The sequence below is a fragment of the Phocoena sinus genome, chromosome 13 (assembly GCF_008692025.1).
Source record: "Phocoena sinus isolate mPhoSin1 chromosome 13, mPhoSin1.pri, whole genome shotgun sequence".
Taxonomy (NCBI): Eukaryota; Metazoa; Chordata; class Mammalia; order Artiodactyla; family Phocoenidae; genus Phocoena; species Phocoena sinus.
This window is the reverse complement of record NC_045775.1, coordinates 56575186-56591054: the sequence shown is the minus strand read 5'-3', so window position 1 is coordinate 56591054 and position 15869 is coordinate 56575186. Positions and strand designations below refer to the sequence as shown.

The window sequence follows — 15869 nt, the reverse complement described above, 5'->3', positions numbered from 1 at the left end:
AAACGAATTGACTACATCTCTTGCCCACCTGATATGCATAAACTCATTACTGCCAAATGTACTTCAATATTATCAAGAGGGGATGGCAACATATATATTTGACAATGGTTAAAGCGATGCCTTATTGTATTTTACATTCGCAAATTAAAACACTTGGTTTGTCGTTACAATTCTTTGTGAAAATCTGGTCTTCACTATACTCACAATGAATTATAAATGCCTGCACCAAAACAAAGGATAATCCACGATGCCATCGAATGTATGCCTCTCTTTCTAATTTTGATTTCTAGGGCCCCTGGCCTCCGTAAGAGAACGCATGCAGGGGCACACACATACTGTATTTCAAATGGAGATTTTATGTAAGCTTATTTTTATAGTGATTCTAAGAGTAGCTGCTCTGCTTTTTATCTATGCAAACTGGAAATAAAGTAGGCACCCTGCCAGCTCCCTGACAGCAGGCCAGGCCCGGGCTGCCATGGGTAACTCGCACAATGACATCTAAGGGGTCCAGAAAAGAACCCTGACTAATGGCTTTTGGATTCCTTGTGACCTTTGATCCTCAGTGCCTTAGACCAAAATAAATGACCTAATTTCAAGAAACTACATCCAGCCTGTGAACTCTAATGAGTGAGAGAATTTACCCACTAAGCAATGATTCATAGGTATGTGCTATTCGTAACAATTCTTTAGATCTTAGCCCAACTAGAGGGAATATACTTTTCGGATGCTCACGTTTTCCTTGTATGTTATCTGCTGCTTTTCCCTTGCTGCTTTTAATATTTTTGCTTTGCATTTAATTTTTGTCAGTGTGATTAATACGTAACTGGGTGTGTTCCTCCTTGCGTTTACCCTGTATAGGACTCTGCGCTTCCTGGACTTGGGTGACGGTTTCCTTGGATGTTCAATTTTTAAAACAAATTCACCTTCCAGGATGCTGTGAAATTTGAGAGTGTCCAGGGCAGATAAAGTACACAAGGCAGCGGAAATACAAAAGGATTTCCTGGAGCAGACTGAAGTTGGCAAGTAGGATTAGGAACAAAAGCATTTCTCCCTCAAATGTATGTATTGTGGGGCTTCCCTGGTGGCACAGTGGTTGAGAGTCCACCTGCTGATGCGCCCCGGTCTGGGAAGATCCCACATGCCGCGGAGCGGCTGGGCCTGTGAGCCATGGCCACTGAGCCTGCACGTCCGGAGCCTGTGCTCTGCAACGGGAGAGGCCACAACAGTGAGAGGCCCGCAAAAAAAAAAAAGGTATGTTTTGTTTCCTTAGTTGGTGATTCTCTTGCTTCCTTACTGACAAAGGCTACCAGATCTGGAGGTCCAGACTAGGAATTCGGGAGCTAGTACAAGCAATGAACACACTGCCCTCTCCCCATGATAACTTCCATGACTGACTATCATTGCCAGAGCCCTGAAGCCACATCGTGGGGGAAGGGTAAGATTCTGTAACATTCAACCTTCACTCATCCTATCACACAAGTGTACTGTCAAGAAGCCGCAAAGAAAAAGTCAGTATATCTGCAGCGTCCTTGATCTATCAGAAGCTTTCTGGGTATTTGAGAGACCCAGGGAAAACTCTGTGATATTCATTTAGGGCAGTGAAACTACCCTGCATGATACTATAATGGTGGATACATGTCATACATTTGTCCAAACCCCTAGAATGTACCACACCAAGAGTGAACCCTGATGTAAACTGTGAACTTTGGGTGACAATGATGAGTCCGTGTAGGTTCATCAGTTGTAAGGAATGTGCCACTCTGGTGGGGACAGAGGGGTGCTGATAATTGGGGAGGCTCTGCAGGTGTGGGGCAGGAGGCCTATGGGAAATCTCTGTCCCTTCCCCTCAGTTTTGCCGTGAGCCTGAAGCTGCTCTAAAACATAAAGTCTAGCTTTTTAAAAACTCTTTGGTATTTAAAAGAAAGTTCTTGTACACTGAAAAAGAACTGAAGTTGGCAGAGGAAAAACCAGACACTTTAGTCTGAGAGACATTATGAAAATAATGCGTTGTTTCAACATCAGAAGAAAAAAAATCCAAGCATTAAAAATCAAAGATGGGGCTTTTCTGGTGGCGCAGTGGTTGAGAGTCCGCCTGCCGATGCAGGGGACACGGGTTCGTGCCCCGGTCTGGGAAGATCCCACATGTCGCGGAGCGGCTGGGCCCGTGAGCCATGGCCGCTAAGCCTGCGCGTCCGGAGCCTGTGCTCCGCAACGGGAGAGGCCACAGCAGTGAGAGGCCCGCGTATCGCAAAAAAAAAAAAAAAAAATCAAAGATTAAGAAAAACAGTCATCTTTCCATTTAAAAGCTGTCATGTGGCTTGTGCTCCTGAGATCCTTGCTATGCAAAGTCTGGTCTGTGGACGAGCAGCAGCGAGCTTGTTCAAAATGCAGAATCTCAGGCCTCACCCCTCTGAGAATCTCCATTCAAAAAAACCATTCCCAGATTAATTGGAATGCACACTAAAGTTTAAGAAGCACTGCTCTGAAGAAGCAAAAGAACCTTCAGTTCTGTAGTAATTTCCATTTCCCAACTTTTTAGATGGTAGACTTTCATTTTTTTTAAACTTACCATTTACACCTCAGTTTAACCTCCAAACGTGTACACTGTTAAATCTCCTGATACAGCTTCAGAGGAATGTTGTAATTACTACTGCTGTGTTGTATGAAGATTAAAATCAGGAAAATACCTTCCATTTAGAACCTACAATCATTCTACTTCTCTCCATCATTCCAACCTAGCAATGTTTCCAAGGATTTGGTTCATCACAATATCACCTTTACATACTGATTTTCAAAACCCAGAGGCAGGCTGGCCCCTGTCTGCTTAGTCACGGGCAAAAGAAGGTAGGAATGACTGTCCGAGTTCACTCAGCATAAGAAGATAGTAAACAGGACACTTCAAGCCAACCCAACTCTCTTTTTCTGCAACAAATGGCACCTTCTCCCCAAAGAACCAGCATAATGAGTTCAACCCTCCAATTCATTTTGGTGTGGAAGCCAGCTGTGGTCCCTGAAACCAGTACTTAAGTACACTTTGCCTTGCTTCTCTTCTCATCTTCCTGTCTCTAGTAATCAACAATCCAACACTGGGAGCGTATTTCCACCATTTCTCTTGACATTGGTAATGGGAACCATGGATGGGAAAATGCATGCTCTGTGATGCTACCAGAAGGCTGGCCTTCTCATTCTCAGAGGATAATACCTACCATTTAGAACATTTCAACAGCCTGAAAATTTCCCACGTTGTGACGGTCAGCCTATGTGACACGTGATCCATGTTGGTACAAGTGTAAAATATAGCATCTAGAGCCCTGGAGATGAACTGAATTCTAATGCCACATTTTAATGGTACTTTACAGATTTTTCCAAAGTCTCTCAGCATCTACCCCTTAATTAAATCTAATTTGGTTTCCACGTAGAGTGTTATGGAGCATATTCACTTCACGATCCATGGAAGCTCGATATACATCATCTTTACCTCCCAACTACAGCCTTATGAAGATGTTTCCACGTGGGAACATTCGGAACTGATTTATGATTGCTATTGCAACAACTAAGCAACTCATCTTCCAGTATAAATGTATCACCTAAGAACAACCTCACTGAAACATATAAATTCCATATATATTTAAAAATATTATTGTCTGTAATACAATAGAGCAGAATGTTTCAAAGCCTATAACCTTGCATGCAGAAGCAGTTTTTCAAGCATTAATACTTAAATGGGTCATAGACACCACATCTGTCATTCTGTCCTGAAGTCTATGAGGCAAAACCGAGACTATGCTGGCCTATTGATTTTTCTAGCATTTGCTTTAAATTTACTTAACCATTGAGAAATCCATCAGTACATAAAGGGCAACTGTCCATTACTGCCTCATTTGCAGACATTCCTTCCCCTCATTTTTGGTAAATATTTCCCTTACACTGCTATGTGTTTACAGTGTAAAAACGAATTAGGAAAGTGCTCACACCTGTTTCTGTTCAGTAACTGCTGCACTGAGGTATATGTAACGTGCTTAAAGATAGAATATCTAGACATTATTACATCTGTGTGCAAAGGGTGGTAAATTAGGTCCTAATTACATTAACAGGGATTCTGCCTCCCAGCTTAAATTTTACATGAGCACTCTGCAAAAATCCAAAAGCTCTGCAGTGGTTTCTTTATGAGCTGGTGATTACAGCTACTTCCTATGCGGTCACTAAATATTCTGTTTACAAATAAATGAAGAAGCTTTGAGCCAACTTGCCAGGGTCATAATCTGTTTTTTTCTCCTCCCCCTCCCTCTTCGCAACAAACCCTCGCCCCATATGCATGGCAACAATCAGAAGCCCTGGCTTCATCTAATTACTCCATCACATAATTTCACAAATTGCTTTGTCACCGGGGAGCCAAGTGCAAAACACGCTCACAGTGGGATTTCAGGCAGCAGCTTTCATTTACTACTCATTCCTTGTTAAATTAAACACGAAAACACGAGTTGTGTGAAAGAAGTCAAAAAGAAGGCCTGCAAACGAGCCAGACAAGTATATCTCCTATTTACCATTTCTCCAAATACGTCGTTGGCAACAGGCATTGTGAACAGGAGTATCCCCCTTGCTTGGCTGGCCCATTCCTAGCTCGATATAGCTGCTACAATAGACCACAGCCGAAAGGTCAAGAGCAAACAGGCTTCTCTGGAAAGTAAGTTTCATCACGTATCAACAGGAAGCCTGGGCCTATGGTAAAAAATTTGACAGACTCAAGCCTCTATTCTTTACCCTTTCTGCTTTCTGAAGTGCCTGGCCATGATCCTCACATGAGAACGTGTACCTGTTATTAGATGAATGATGTTAAGCCCTTTGAAGGTACAGACAGTATCCCATATTTCCATTCTGGCTAGAAGGAAGGAACCCGATTCCACTAATCTTTAAAAGTTCTCCAATGGAAAGATCATCAATCAAGTCCATACGGTATTAGATGTTTTCCTTTTAAGTATTAATGCCCTGCACGTTTCTGAAACACATCAAGATAAATGCTCACCCATCTCACTAAGGATGTGGGTGGAAGAAAAAGAGTGTACGGTGGGTGACATTACTAGAGGGAGTGAACCTGAGGTTATACCCCTCGAAGCTGACATTTTTATGTCAACAACTAAACACAGCCACTGGTAATTAAAGGTATTTCTCTGCAGCTCAGGAGCCAGCAGGGTCAGGTACCATTTTACACCACAAACCAGTCCTTTATGCATGTAGATTTACCAGCATTATCTGCACAGGGAGAAGAGACATTAGCAGCAGCTGTCTCTCTGCTTTTACACTGAAAAGTCTATTCATACAGACAGGTGGAGTAATTTAAAAGCCAATGTGGTGCAATTTCGATGTGACTAATGTCACTGCCTACTAAAATGCCACCATTACCACTGTTTATGGAAACATTACTAAAATTACATTTTATTCAAAAGAATTTTAGGGTTCTGGTTATTACTAGCTTGAAAATGATCAGACCTCAGTGTCATACCCCAGAGCGGTGGCTTAATTCTCCAGGCTTTAGCAGCCTTCTTTGCTGAGAAACGACAGTTGGGGTGTAGTTTCAAGAGTAATTGGGGCTGCATAAGCAGTTTCCCCTATCTCCATAAAGCAAATGAAAGACATAGCTCTTTGGCGTCCTGAACATGTGACAGGCAAAAAATCTTCAAGGAGCTAAATTCTGTGTTCGAAGGGTTAGTCACGACTTGCATGAGGAGAGATTCCCCAAATCACTATCACACGTTGTTAGTAATACACACGGCTAGAGATTTACCTGTTTCCATAAGGAAGGAGGGACAGTTAATGTTTAAAATCTGAAATTCTAACAATGTATAAATGATTACAATTGCACAAAATATCAATAGCAGCAGCTATGCCTTCTTTATGCACAGATGTGTCTGGAAAAAGAATCTAGATGCGAAAGGACCTTCCTTGACCCCCCTGTTACCAATAACCATCAGGTTGCACTATGAACTTTTGTGCCAAACCTTCTGGCTCTTATTTTTATTTAAAAAATACTAATCAGCTAGCTCATGAAATGAGATTATAATTATACCTTTGAACTCCCATGCTGGTGATTTGATTTGCTCTGTGTTTGGGAGGCAACATGGTAAAAAGCACATGGAAATTCAAGGCAGGAGACCCTCCCTGGTTGCAGCTCAGCCAGTTCCTAGCTTTTGACCCTGAGAAAATTCATTAACTTCTCTCACCTTCATTTCTGTCATCCTGACTACCTTACAGGATTGTCTTAAGAATCCAGTGTATGTGAAAATATTAAACTACAAAGCACCATAGAGACATAGATTATAAGTTTATTTAGCCTTTTGATCAATTTTTTCCTTCAGCTGTTAACAGGACAGAATGATCCAATGTCAAAAGAGCCAAGCAATTAATGGATCATTTAAAAAAAAAAACTTGGTAAAAGTAACATTATGTAGGCAGGAGATAATTGCAATTCTTTTAAAAATGAAATCATCATTTTTGTGGAGTTCTTCCCCCAAGTTTGGGAAACTGACTTTTCTTTAAATACGGGACAGGAATGATTCCTAAGCTTCTATAAACTGCAATAGAAATTTTCTACACTCATTGCTCTTTCTTAGAATGAGTGTTCCTATTAACACCTCCTGGCCTCTGGATGTCCCAAGAACTTCCTAGGACACCGAATTCTCAAAGGTCATTCGTGTCATGGGAGAGCGCGTGGGCTCTACAGGGATGCTAGCGACAAAGTTAATGTGAAAACAGACAAAAACTGATCGCAGAATATTAAGAACTGAAAAGCAAAGGCACCTAAATGGTTAAGTTCATATATATTGCCCCATTTTTTTTCTGGAGAGATAATACCAGGAGGACATTCAAATACAAGCAGTGATTTAAATCAAACAAAGGTCTCTATTTCAGAAGATTTTGAATAATCCATTATAAAACCAAGTAACTTGTGTCTCATTTGAATATCAACTAAGGGTGCTTGCATTTATAACATCAAGTTACTTGAGGCCTATCTTTTCTTTAGAGTGTCCAAAGATAGAGCAATACTTCTTGTATTGGGAGCCACACTCCTTGGGCTATAATTTGCTGAGTGAAGGCATTTTGCAATAGCAAGAAAACACAAAATCTGAAAGGTCTCTGAAATGTTAGAAAATCGCCTGGCGTAATTCTTCCAGCTACTCCTCTGCTCTTGGAGGCTGCCCACAGGCCCACCAGGAAGTGGATGCCTTATCTGAGTGTTCGAGGGCTCTCTCCTGCCTCCTGACACACTGAGCTGAGTATCCAGTCCATTGACGAAAGCCACCTTTCCCAGGCTCAGGACTCTCAAATGGAAGGACAAGCAGTATTGAAACACCAGCACGTTTGTCCATAGCAGTCATTTTGCTGTAAATCCGCACAATTACTATCATTACTACCTTGGAGCCTTAATAAAGCGATTTTTGCTGTCTCATGGCATTCAGTATACCTCAGGTAAGCTTGGCCCATAACCAAGAGGGTATTGTGACCATTGCAATGTGGTCTCCACTCTTGGCTTACCCTCTGGCATTGGCTTCCATCAGCAGAAACAGAAAAATTTGAGCCCTGAACATAGCTATTTAGGGGATTAAAAGAAGTAAAATGGATCAGTTTTTCCCATCAGGATTGGTACGGATGGCAGGGGTTCAGAGAGATTTGTCTTACAGAAAAATGCCCAAGTATATAGGGACATATATGTACACAGAGTCATAATCACACTTCCGTAAGAAAGACTGAGATGTGATGAGGATATTTCCAGTTAAGTCAAAGTCTCCTAAATTACATGACATATAGATTTACTTCCCCTGGCAAAACAACCAATCAGCCAAACCAAACCAAAACACTGGAATCCTTCCTAAAACAAAACCACTGGATTGTCTGTCCATCAAACCTCCGTTCTTTAAACCAAAGTACCTTCACTAGGAATCTTAAACACAGAAAGTAAAAAGCCAAACCTATGTCACAAAATATTCCTAAGGATTAGACTGAGTTAGTTTAAAAAATACGCTCACACATATGTACGTGACGCTCTAATTTTAATCTGAAAGATAAACTGAGGAGGAGCTGTTTCATATTCATTGACTGAGTTTAGCGTTTTATCTTCAAACATGTATCATCACTAAGAGGTATCAGAAGACAGGACATTGATATATGCATCGAAGTGTAAATGGCGAGCTAGTTTTCCAACAGTTATGTGCATGGGCAATCATCAACTTAATAAATTGTGCTTATATGGGCACTTCTGTTTTGAACCTAGTCCTTCACTGAACCAACCCGATTAAGAGCATATCAGAAAACCTGGGCTTCCCTGGTGGCGCAGTGGTTAAGAATCCACCAGCCAAGGCAGGGGACACGGGTTCGATCTCTGGTCCGGGAAGATCCCACATGCCTCGGAGCAACTAAGCCCGTGCGCCACAACTACTGAGCCTGCGCTCTAGAGCCCGCGAGCCACAACTACTGAAGCCCACGTGCCTACTAGAGCCTGTGCTCCGCAACTACAGAAGCCACCGCAGTGAGAAGCCCACGCACAACGAAGAGTAGCCCCCACTTGCTGCAACTAGAGAAAGCCCAAGAGCAGCAGCAAAGACCCAATGCAGTGAAAAATTAATTTAAAAAAAGAGTATATCAGGAAACCAAACTACAATGTATTTTTAACTGAGCCTTGGAACCAAAAGGAAAATTTTAGAATAAGCTGACAAATTGCCAGCCGGACGCTACAAATGCCCCTTATATAAGGCACCATATAAAGGCACCAACCATCAGTGAAATGAACAAACCATTTGCCTGAGCACAAAAATCTCAATCACACCCCGAAATTCATACAGCCCCAATCCGAGTTCATCTGCTTAAGAGTCCTCTGCACCTGGATAAATGAACACTTTTAAAGTTGGACTTTTGTTTTTACTTTTGATTGTTTTTCTCCCCCAATGCCTCCTCGTCAACCGACTGTAATTCCCCCAGGTCAGAGGTGCATAACTAGGATGGGGAAGAAAGGCTGGGGCAAAGCGAAGGAGGTGTGCGGGAGGCTGGGAGGGAGCTCTGCCAGGTCACTAATGGCCTCTGGGGCAACAACTTGGAGAACAGGCTGATGCTTCGCCTTTGATCTTCTAATTCACAATGATCATTAGTATTAACTCCGATTCTTCTGGGTGAAGAATTCCAGCTGTAGCCTTTTCAGTTTACCTGACCTAAGAAAATTCATCACCCATCCCATTAGGATTTCAATAACCAGCTAAGAAAAAGAAAAAGGCAGTTGCTCCAGAATCTAGAAACCACTTGCTTCATTATTAAAACAGGGTTCATATGATGTATATTACAGAAGAATTAGGGCATTCCAACATTACCTCCAAGTCATTAAATAATCTATTCCATTCTCCTCCTGAAACAGATGACTCCCAATTGGGTAAAAGATATTCAGGGTCCTATCTAATCAAAGTCGAAATATGCTATCTCCAAAGTAGCAGAGATCTTTTAAAAGTAAGATAGAGAGATCCGTCATCTAAGCCTGTATTGATTTCGGCAAAGCCAAGCTCTGACCATCAGACTAAAGCCTGGGAAAGTGACTGGTAACCTCGTGTAAGAAAAAAAAGTAAGAACTGTGAAGATATTCTTCTTATGTATTTCGGAGAGCTCATTTTTGTTATGGGACATGGGCATCTGAAAGCAAAAAGAAATCTTCTCACTCCTTCATACTAGTTTTCAAGTATCTTAATTTAATAAGGTATCTGTAGATACCACATAATGAAAAAAGGATCAATGTTAGCTGCCAGCTCCACAAACCACCCTCCTTGGCTCAGGCATATGAACACGGAGGTCTAGTTAGGACTGTCTTTCCCAAACACTTTGCACTACCCTGATTGACATTTTAGGTCAAAGTTCAAAAATATAGTCTTCCATGGGCTTCCCTGGTGGCGCAGTGGTTGAGAGTCTGCCTGCCGATGCAGGGGACACAGGTTCGTGCCCCGGTCCGGGAAGATCCCACATGCCCCAGAGCGTCTGGGCCCGTGAGCCATGGCCGCTGAGCCTGCGCGTCCGGAGCCTGTGCTCCGCAACGGGAGAGGCCACAACAGTGAGAGGCCTGCATATCGCCACAAAAAAAAAAAAAAAAAAAAAAAAAAAAAAAAAAATATAGTCTTCCTGCCTTGCTACCTTCTTAGAACTAATGGTAGCTGAAGGATGCTAACTGGTAAGGCACAATAAGAATATTCACTGTTAAAATTGGCAAAGAATAGTGGTGAGGGATAGGAGGAGATATAGAAATGGCAGGAGAGGAGCAAATTCCATCTGCTACCTAACTACGTGCCTCTGTATTAGTCCTTATCTCTGTGTCTGCCTTTTGACTTTCCACTCACCTTGATCAACAAAATGGGTTACCTGGATACCAATGAGAAGTACTTTTTCATTTAACAATAATTCATAATGTTTAGAGCGCAGTTCTTCCAAAATTGCAGGCAGAGATTTGATACTAAGACGTCTCCACCAGATCTTGTTACCAAAAGCAAAAACCAATGAAACAACATCTGTCTCTTCTAGAGCATTCACTTCCCAATTCAATTCCATTTACTCCATTCTTAGAGTGGCGGACCCGCAGGGCACTTTTCATCTAATAGTGTTTCTATGGCAACGCCATTCTCAACCTGGAAGATTCTACAACCCCTCACTTTGGCTTTATCCGCATTAAGAGGAAAGTCTTCTAAATCAGAAATTGAGACATAAATTTCGCTACAGAAAAAAAAAAGTATTTTCCAGGCTAGAAGCTGAAATAAAGAAAACAAAATCAAATAGCAAAATGTGTATATAACCTAGAAACAAAGTTTGTCTCTATAGTACCCAGTGGGTCCTCAAGGTCAGTGAAAGGAAGAGGAATCCAAGAGAATGTGAATGAAAGTCAATTCACCTTCAGGATCACCTCTCCTACTGGTCAATGCCGAATGAGTCACACCTTGAATGGTGTCTTCACCTGAATTTGCAGGTATGCATTTTAACAACCTCAACTCTCCCTAACTTTTCAGGATTCCTAGAGTACACAAGTTCCATGCAGGAAAATATGTCACTGCATATTTTCAATAAGAACCATATTAACCCCTTTTCTATTTAGATTATATTTAAAATTGCAATATGTTAGGGTAGGAAAACAAAAAACGACCCTTGATTCTTTACCTTAAACACTGTATTTATTCCTTCTCTTCATTTTTACTAGCCCTTAGGCAGATACCTCTGTAACGCTATGTAGCAAAATAACCAGTAATATGCAAAACACGTCCAGCTTAAACATTATGACATAGCAGGTTATATTTACAGCTGGAATAATGCCCTTAGGAAGGAAAAAAATCTTGATGTGGCATATGCCCCTGAACTGATCATGACTATATAGTGACTCACACCCAAATATTAAGTACTTTCTAATTGTTTGCAGTAATTTGTCTTCAGGCAAATGCAAGCGTTTCTATTAATACATCCTTTTATTTTCTTTCGAATTCTCTCTCATTATCTAAATAATGTCAGTCATTCTTTTCAATTCCAGGGAATAGTTTCTTTCAGGAGAACTTCTCTAGCTATCAAAACTGGCAAAGGTTCAACTAAGTCTAAGGTGGAAATTCACATCACTGAAATTTCCTTTTACCCCATAATCACCAAAGTTTAAAACCTGTTTCCTTTTTCTCTTATTGTTTTTATTATATACAAGTATGTCCAGTTTAGCTTGCTAGAGACTGTGAGTCCAAAAATGAAGCTTTAGTTCTCTCTTTGGAGTAGTAAAAAGTGCTACTGATTAAATCTACCTGTGACCAACTACAGAAAGGCACATTTTTCTTATGCAGCTGGGGTGCAAATCCAGAAAGGTTTTTTTATTCAGGGCCTATTCTACTCCTCTAACAAACAAAGGCTGAAAGCCCTTTCAAAGGCAGCTTTTTTAACTGAATAAACTCAATGAAAAGATTGACCCATTTATTTGAAAAAGAAAAAAAAGATAGCAATTTGCTTTCCAAAAGGTGTATGAGGTTTTATAATATACCTTTGGCATTTAAAAAATTAGTTTTTTTACAATTTGCTAATAAATTGTGATTGCTATTGTTTTAATTAGCCAGAGTTTCAGTTGCTCTTTTACATTTAGCAAGATTTCATAAAGGATCTCCTGGATAAGTTGTATTAACCATATAGCAAGAATGTGATCATCTAAAATTTGTACACAGTCTTCCAAATGAATTGTGCATCCCTAAAGGCCTCTCAGAATTTGAAATAAATTTACTAAAGAATTAATACTGAGATAACAGTAGTTACTTACATTTGGACAAATAATAATAAAACTCTCTTTATACGTTTTCTCATAGTATTTATTATAATCAGCTCTTGACTATAAGTATTACCTAAACAGTTTATGCATTCTTTCAAGAAGTATAATGAGACAAGGAGAAGGCTGGAAATCTATCTACTCTTGCAATTGGAGAAGAGGGACAGAAGGGAATCTTTCTCATTGGAAGAAGGAAAGGGGGAGAAAATTTAAATATATCTCCTCACTTTGCTTTTTAGATGATATTATGAGAGCTTCTGCTTTTTAGAGACCGTTATCATCATCAATATTTTTGTATGAGCAGATGGCAGTAGAGTGGGGAAGGAGAGTGGAAATACCCAGTGGAAACCAGGAGACAACGTCTATGAGCATTCTTAGAATGCCAGGGAGACATGGACAAATGGTTTCCCCCTCAGGGTAGTGGTACAGGCCAGCACCGACCCTCAAACTGAAGGAAATTAGCCGGACCTCCAAAAATCAGACAGTTCATGAATAATTTCTGTTGCAACTGCCTCAATAATATATGGACCACAGAAAGCATTGCAATGCAGGTAAAGTCATGCTGGCTGTTAAAAAGCATTTTGTTGTTGTTCTTTTTTTTTTTTTTTTAAGAAAATAACAGAGCTCTTGGCAAGGTTCTTCACTAGGGTCCGACCTAGAAAACCAGGAAATCTGGTGGATGAATAAAAGAACTTGCTTCTTCTCTCCTGATTCTGTCTGAACTAATATTTGATTATATTTTATTCAGGGGCACCTCAGCTTCGAGTGAGGCCAAAACTCCTTGGCAGACTGAAATGGAGGCTGACGAAGTCTATCTCTTTTTTTTTCTGTTAGTTTAGGAAATAGAGTTTGGTTGTGACTTAGGGTCAACCTGTTTTTGTCCCCTCCCCCCGCTCATCCTCAGGTTAGATCAGGTCAGCTGGTTGGCTCCAGTGACGAAATACCAGCACGGCTGCATCAGCATTTTTGCCCAATTGTCACTTCTTATCTCCCGCTGACTTTAAATGCCGTACTATTTTTATTTATTTATTTATTTATTTATTTATTTGTAGTACGCAGGCCTCTCACTGTTGTGGCCTCTCCCATTGCGGAGCACAGGCTCCGGACGCGCAGGCTCAGCGGCCATGGCTCACGGGCCCAGCCGCTCCGCGGCACGTGGGATCTTCCCGGACCGGGGCACGAACCCGCGTCCCCTGCATCGGCAGGCGGACTCTCAACCACTGCGCCACCAGGGAAGCCCGTACTATTTATTTTTCATGCTATGCCCTCTAGACCCTAGTCCTTCCCCTCCCATTCAGCGGTGGTCAATAATCCTCAGCAGCAAACTTGCACAAGGCAGATCTCAAACCATCCACATAAATGCAACAAGTGTCAGGCAAGTAAGGGCACCCGAATCAGGTTTCAGGTCAACCTAACATGATGTTAAAATCAGCTAAACCGCCTACATCTTCAACTAACTACCAGTATTAACCACCCCTAAAGCTGATTCCAAAACTATCAGCATAATCTAATTACTGTTTGGAATCGTGGTGGGAAGAAGTAAAGGAAAGAAACTAGTTTTTAGTTAGTTCTGCCGCTCTCGGTTTTTATTTTATTTAGGGATGCTGGAAAATCTGGATTAATTTATAGCCTCGAGTATTACTGGAGGCACAGCCTCTGTCCAGAGGAGCTGAACCAGCTTGGTCTCCCACATCCTCTGTTTGTCTCCCGGTATCAATATAAGTCACTGAGGAACATGGCTTTGAAAGTGGGTGAGGATGTGAGGGTCAATAGGTCTGGACACATTAGTGACAATGCAGAATTAACTTTGATACTGAAGGAGATCAAATGACTTTAAGAAAAGCAAACTCTGCTAAAAATAGTAACATAAAAGGTTTGCTCCTAACATTTCTTTAAAAAAAACAAGATTTTTAACATTCATTCATTTTAGGCTAGTCTATGCTACGACCTGTCTAAAGTTGTCCTTTGTCCCTAATATTGAAAGTACCCCTGGCCAACAATTTTGTTGATTTTTAATATATTATTTTACCCATAAATCTTCATTTCATCTTCTTCCTTAGATGTCATTAAATCAGTATGCACTTCCAAAAATATCCACCAAAATATTATGATTATAAATATTTTGAACATGAAATCCATTCAGAACAATAACCAAACAAAACAAATCCCTCCGTGGCATAAAGCCCCAAATCTCCAGTTTCTCACATCTCCAGGAGAATTCCTGCAGTGAAAACAGCAATACTCACACAGACAATATAAACTGTTACTCGGCTTGAAAAGTCACAAGGGACTACACAGGAAGAGCTGACTCTATATTGCTGTTTTCCTTTACAGTTCTAAATACAGGGACAACTTTCACTGTGCAGCTCTGACTCAGATGAACATTTTGTAATGGCAGCCAGTACATTCAAACCACTTAAGAGCAAATTATGTGAGCAACCTGCCATTGCAACAAGATTTAAATTTTTGCAGACCATTCGCCATAAAGGTCCACTAAAGCACTGGAAGAAATTAAGTCCTTCTCTCTGGGGTTTGTCTGACTTTGTTCTTAGTGGGACCTGGTTCTAGGTACTTGAAGAGTCACACTGAGAAAAACAACATCGTTAACATACATACTTAAAGTCACAAGTGCACATGAACTCCTAAACCTTATAACTTACAAAAGTGAGCAAAATCGCAATAGCAAACTTCAAATAAAACTCCTAATTTGGGGTATGGATCTGTGGTCTAAAGGGATCATTTTTCCCCCCTTTTTTCTATCAAAACTGGTTCATTGTCCATATTTAGTTTACATATGTCATTTAGAATCCACTTACTGTTAGATGCTGGAACAGCCACGCCCTCATGATATTTGTGGCTACTTTGGGAAAGATGCCACGCTTTTTGTGACGCTTTTTGTCCTTATCTGGATCATCATCGTCACCTGTGCTGGGGGAAGCTACACTGTTGTCCAAGCCATCACCTGCAAACATAGTGAATCAAATTTTGACTGATGCTACCTTAACATGCTTTATTCAAATAGAATGCCTTTGGATATAAACAAAACCAAAAGAGCAATATCAATGATTAATAGTTTATTTGGTACTCTTTTCTTTCTTTCTTTCTTTTTCTTTTTTAAGAGAAAGAACAAGGTCTAGGCTCAAAAGTAGTCAGGTCTAAGGAACTTCTTCCAAAGAACATTGGAAAAGGTCAAAGGGAATGGAGGGGAGTATCCAATCTCTTTAGTAGCTTTGTTGCCATGGTAATTATTCAGATGTGGATAGTGGAGACATGTTAAGTGTAACTCCTACTGGGGAGTTAAATATGGTGGAAACCATGAGCAGAGGTGCTGTCCATGCCTGGGTATTCAAATCCCACATAAAGTCATTGATGTCAACTTGTGAGAAGATGCATTTAAGACATCAACTATTTCCATAAGTGATCTATCTTAAGACTAAAGTAGGCCATGGAAATGTAGGTAATCCATCATATAAGCAGTCTGACATACGAATGCTTCAAATAGAATATAATTTTTCTTGTCATAGAAAGAGAGCATAAAGTTTAGTAAGGGAAAAACTCTTGAAATCGATTT

At 40.7% G+C, this 15869-nt stretch overlaps 1 protein-coding gene across 8 annotated transcripts in view; it reads right to left on the bottom strand.

The window, feature by feature from the left end:
• Positions 1 to 15869, bottom strand: part of MEIS1 (Meis homeobox 1) — a 140420-nt gene that overhangs the window by 48705 nt on the left and 75846 nt on the right. For all 8 annotated transcript variants that reach the window (XM_032652141.1, XM_032652142.1, XM_032652146.1 and 5 more), the window contains one exon: positions 15115 to 15260. In XM_032652141.1, coding sequence (XP_032508032.1) covers positions 15115 to 15260 — 146 coding nt within the window. The remainder of the gene's footprint in view (positions 1 to 15114; positions 15261 to 15869) is intronic.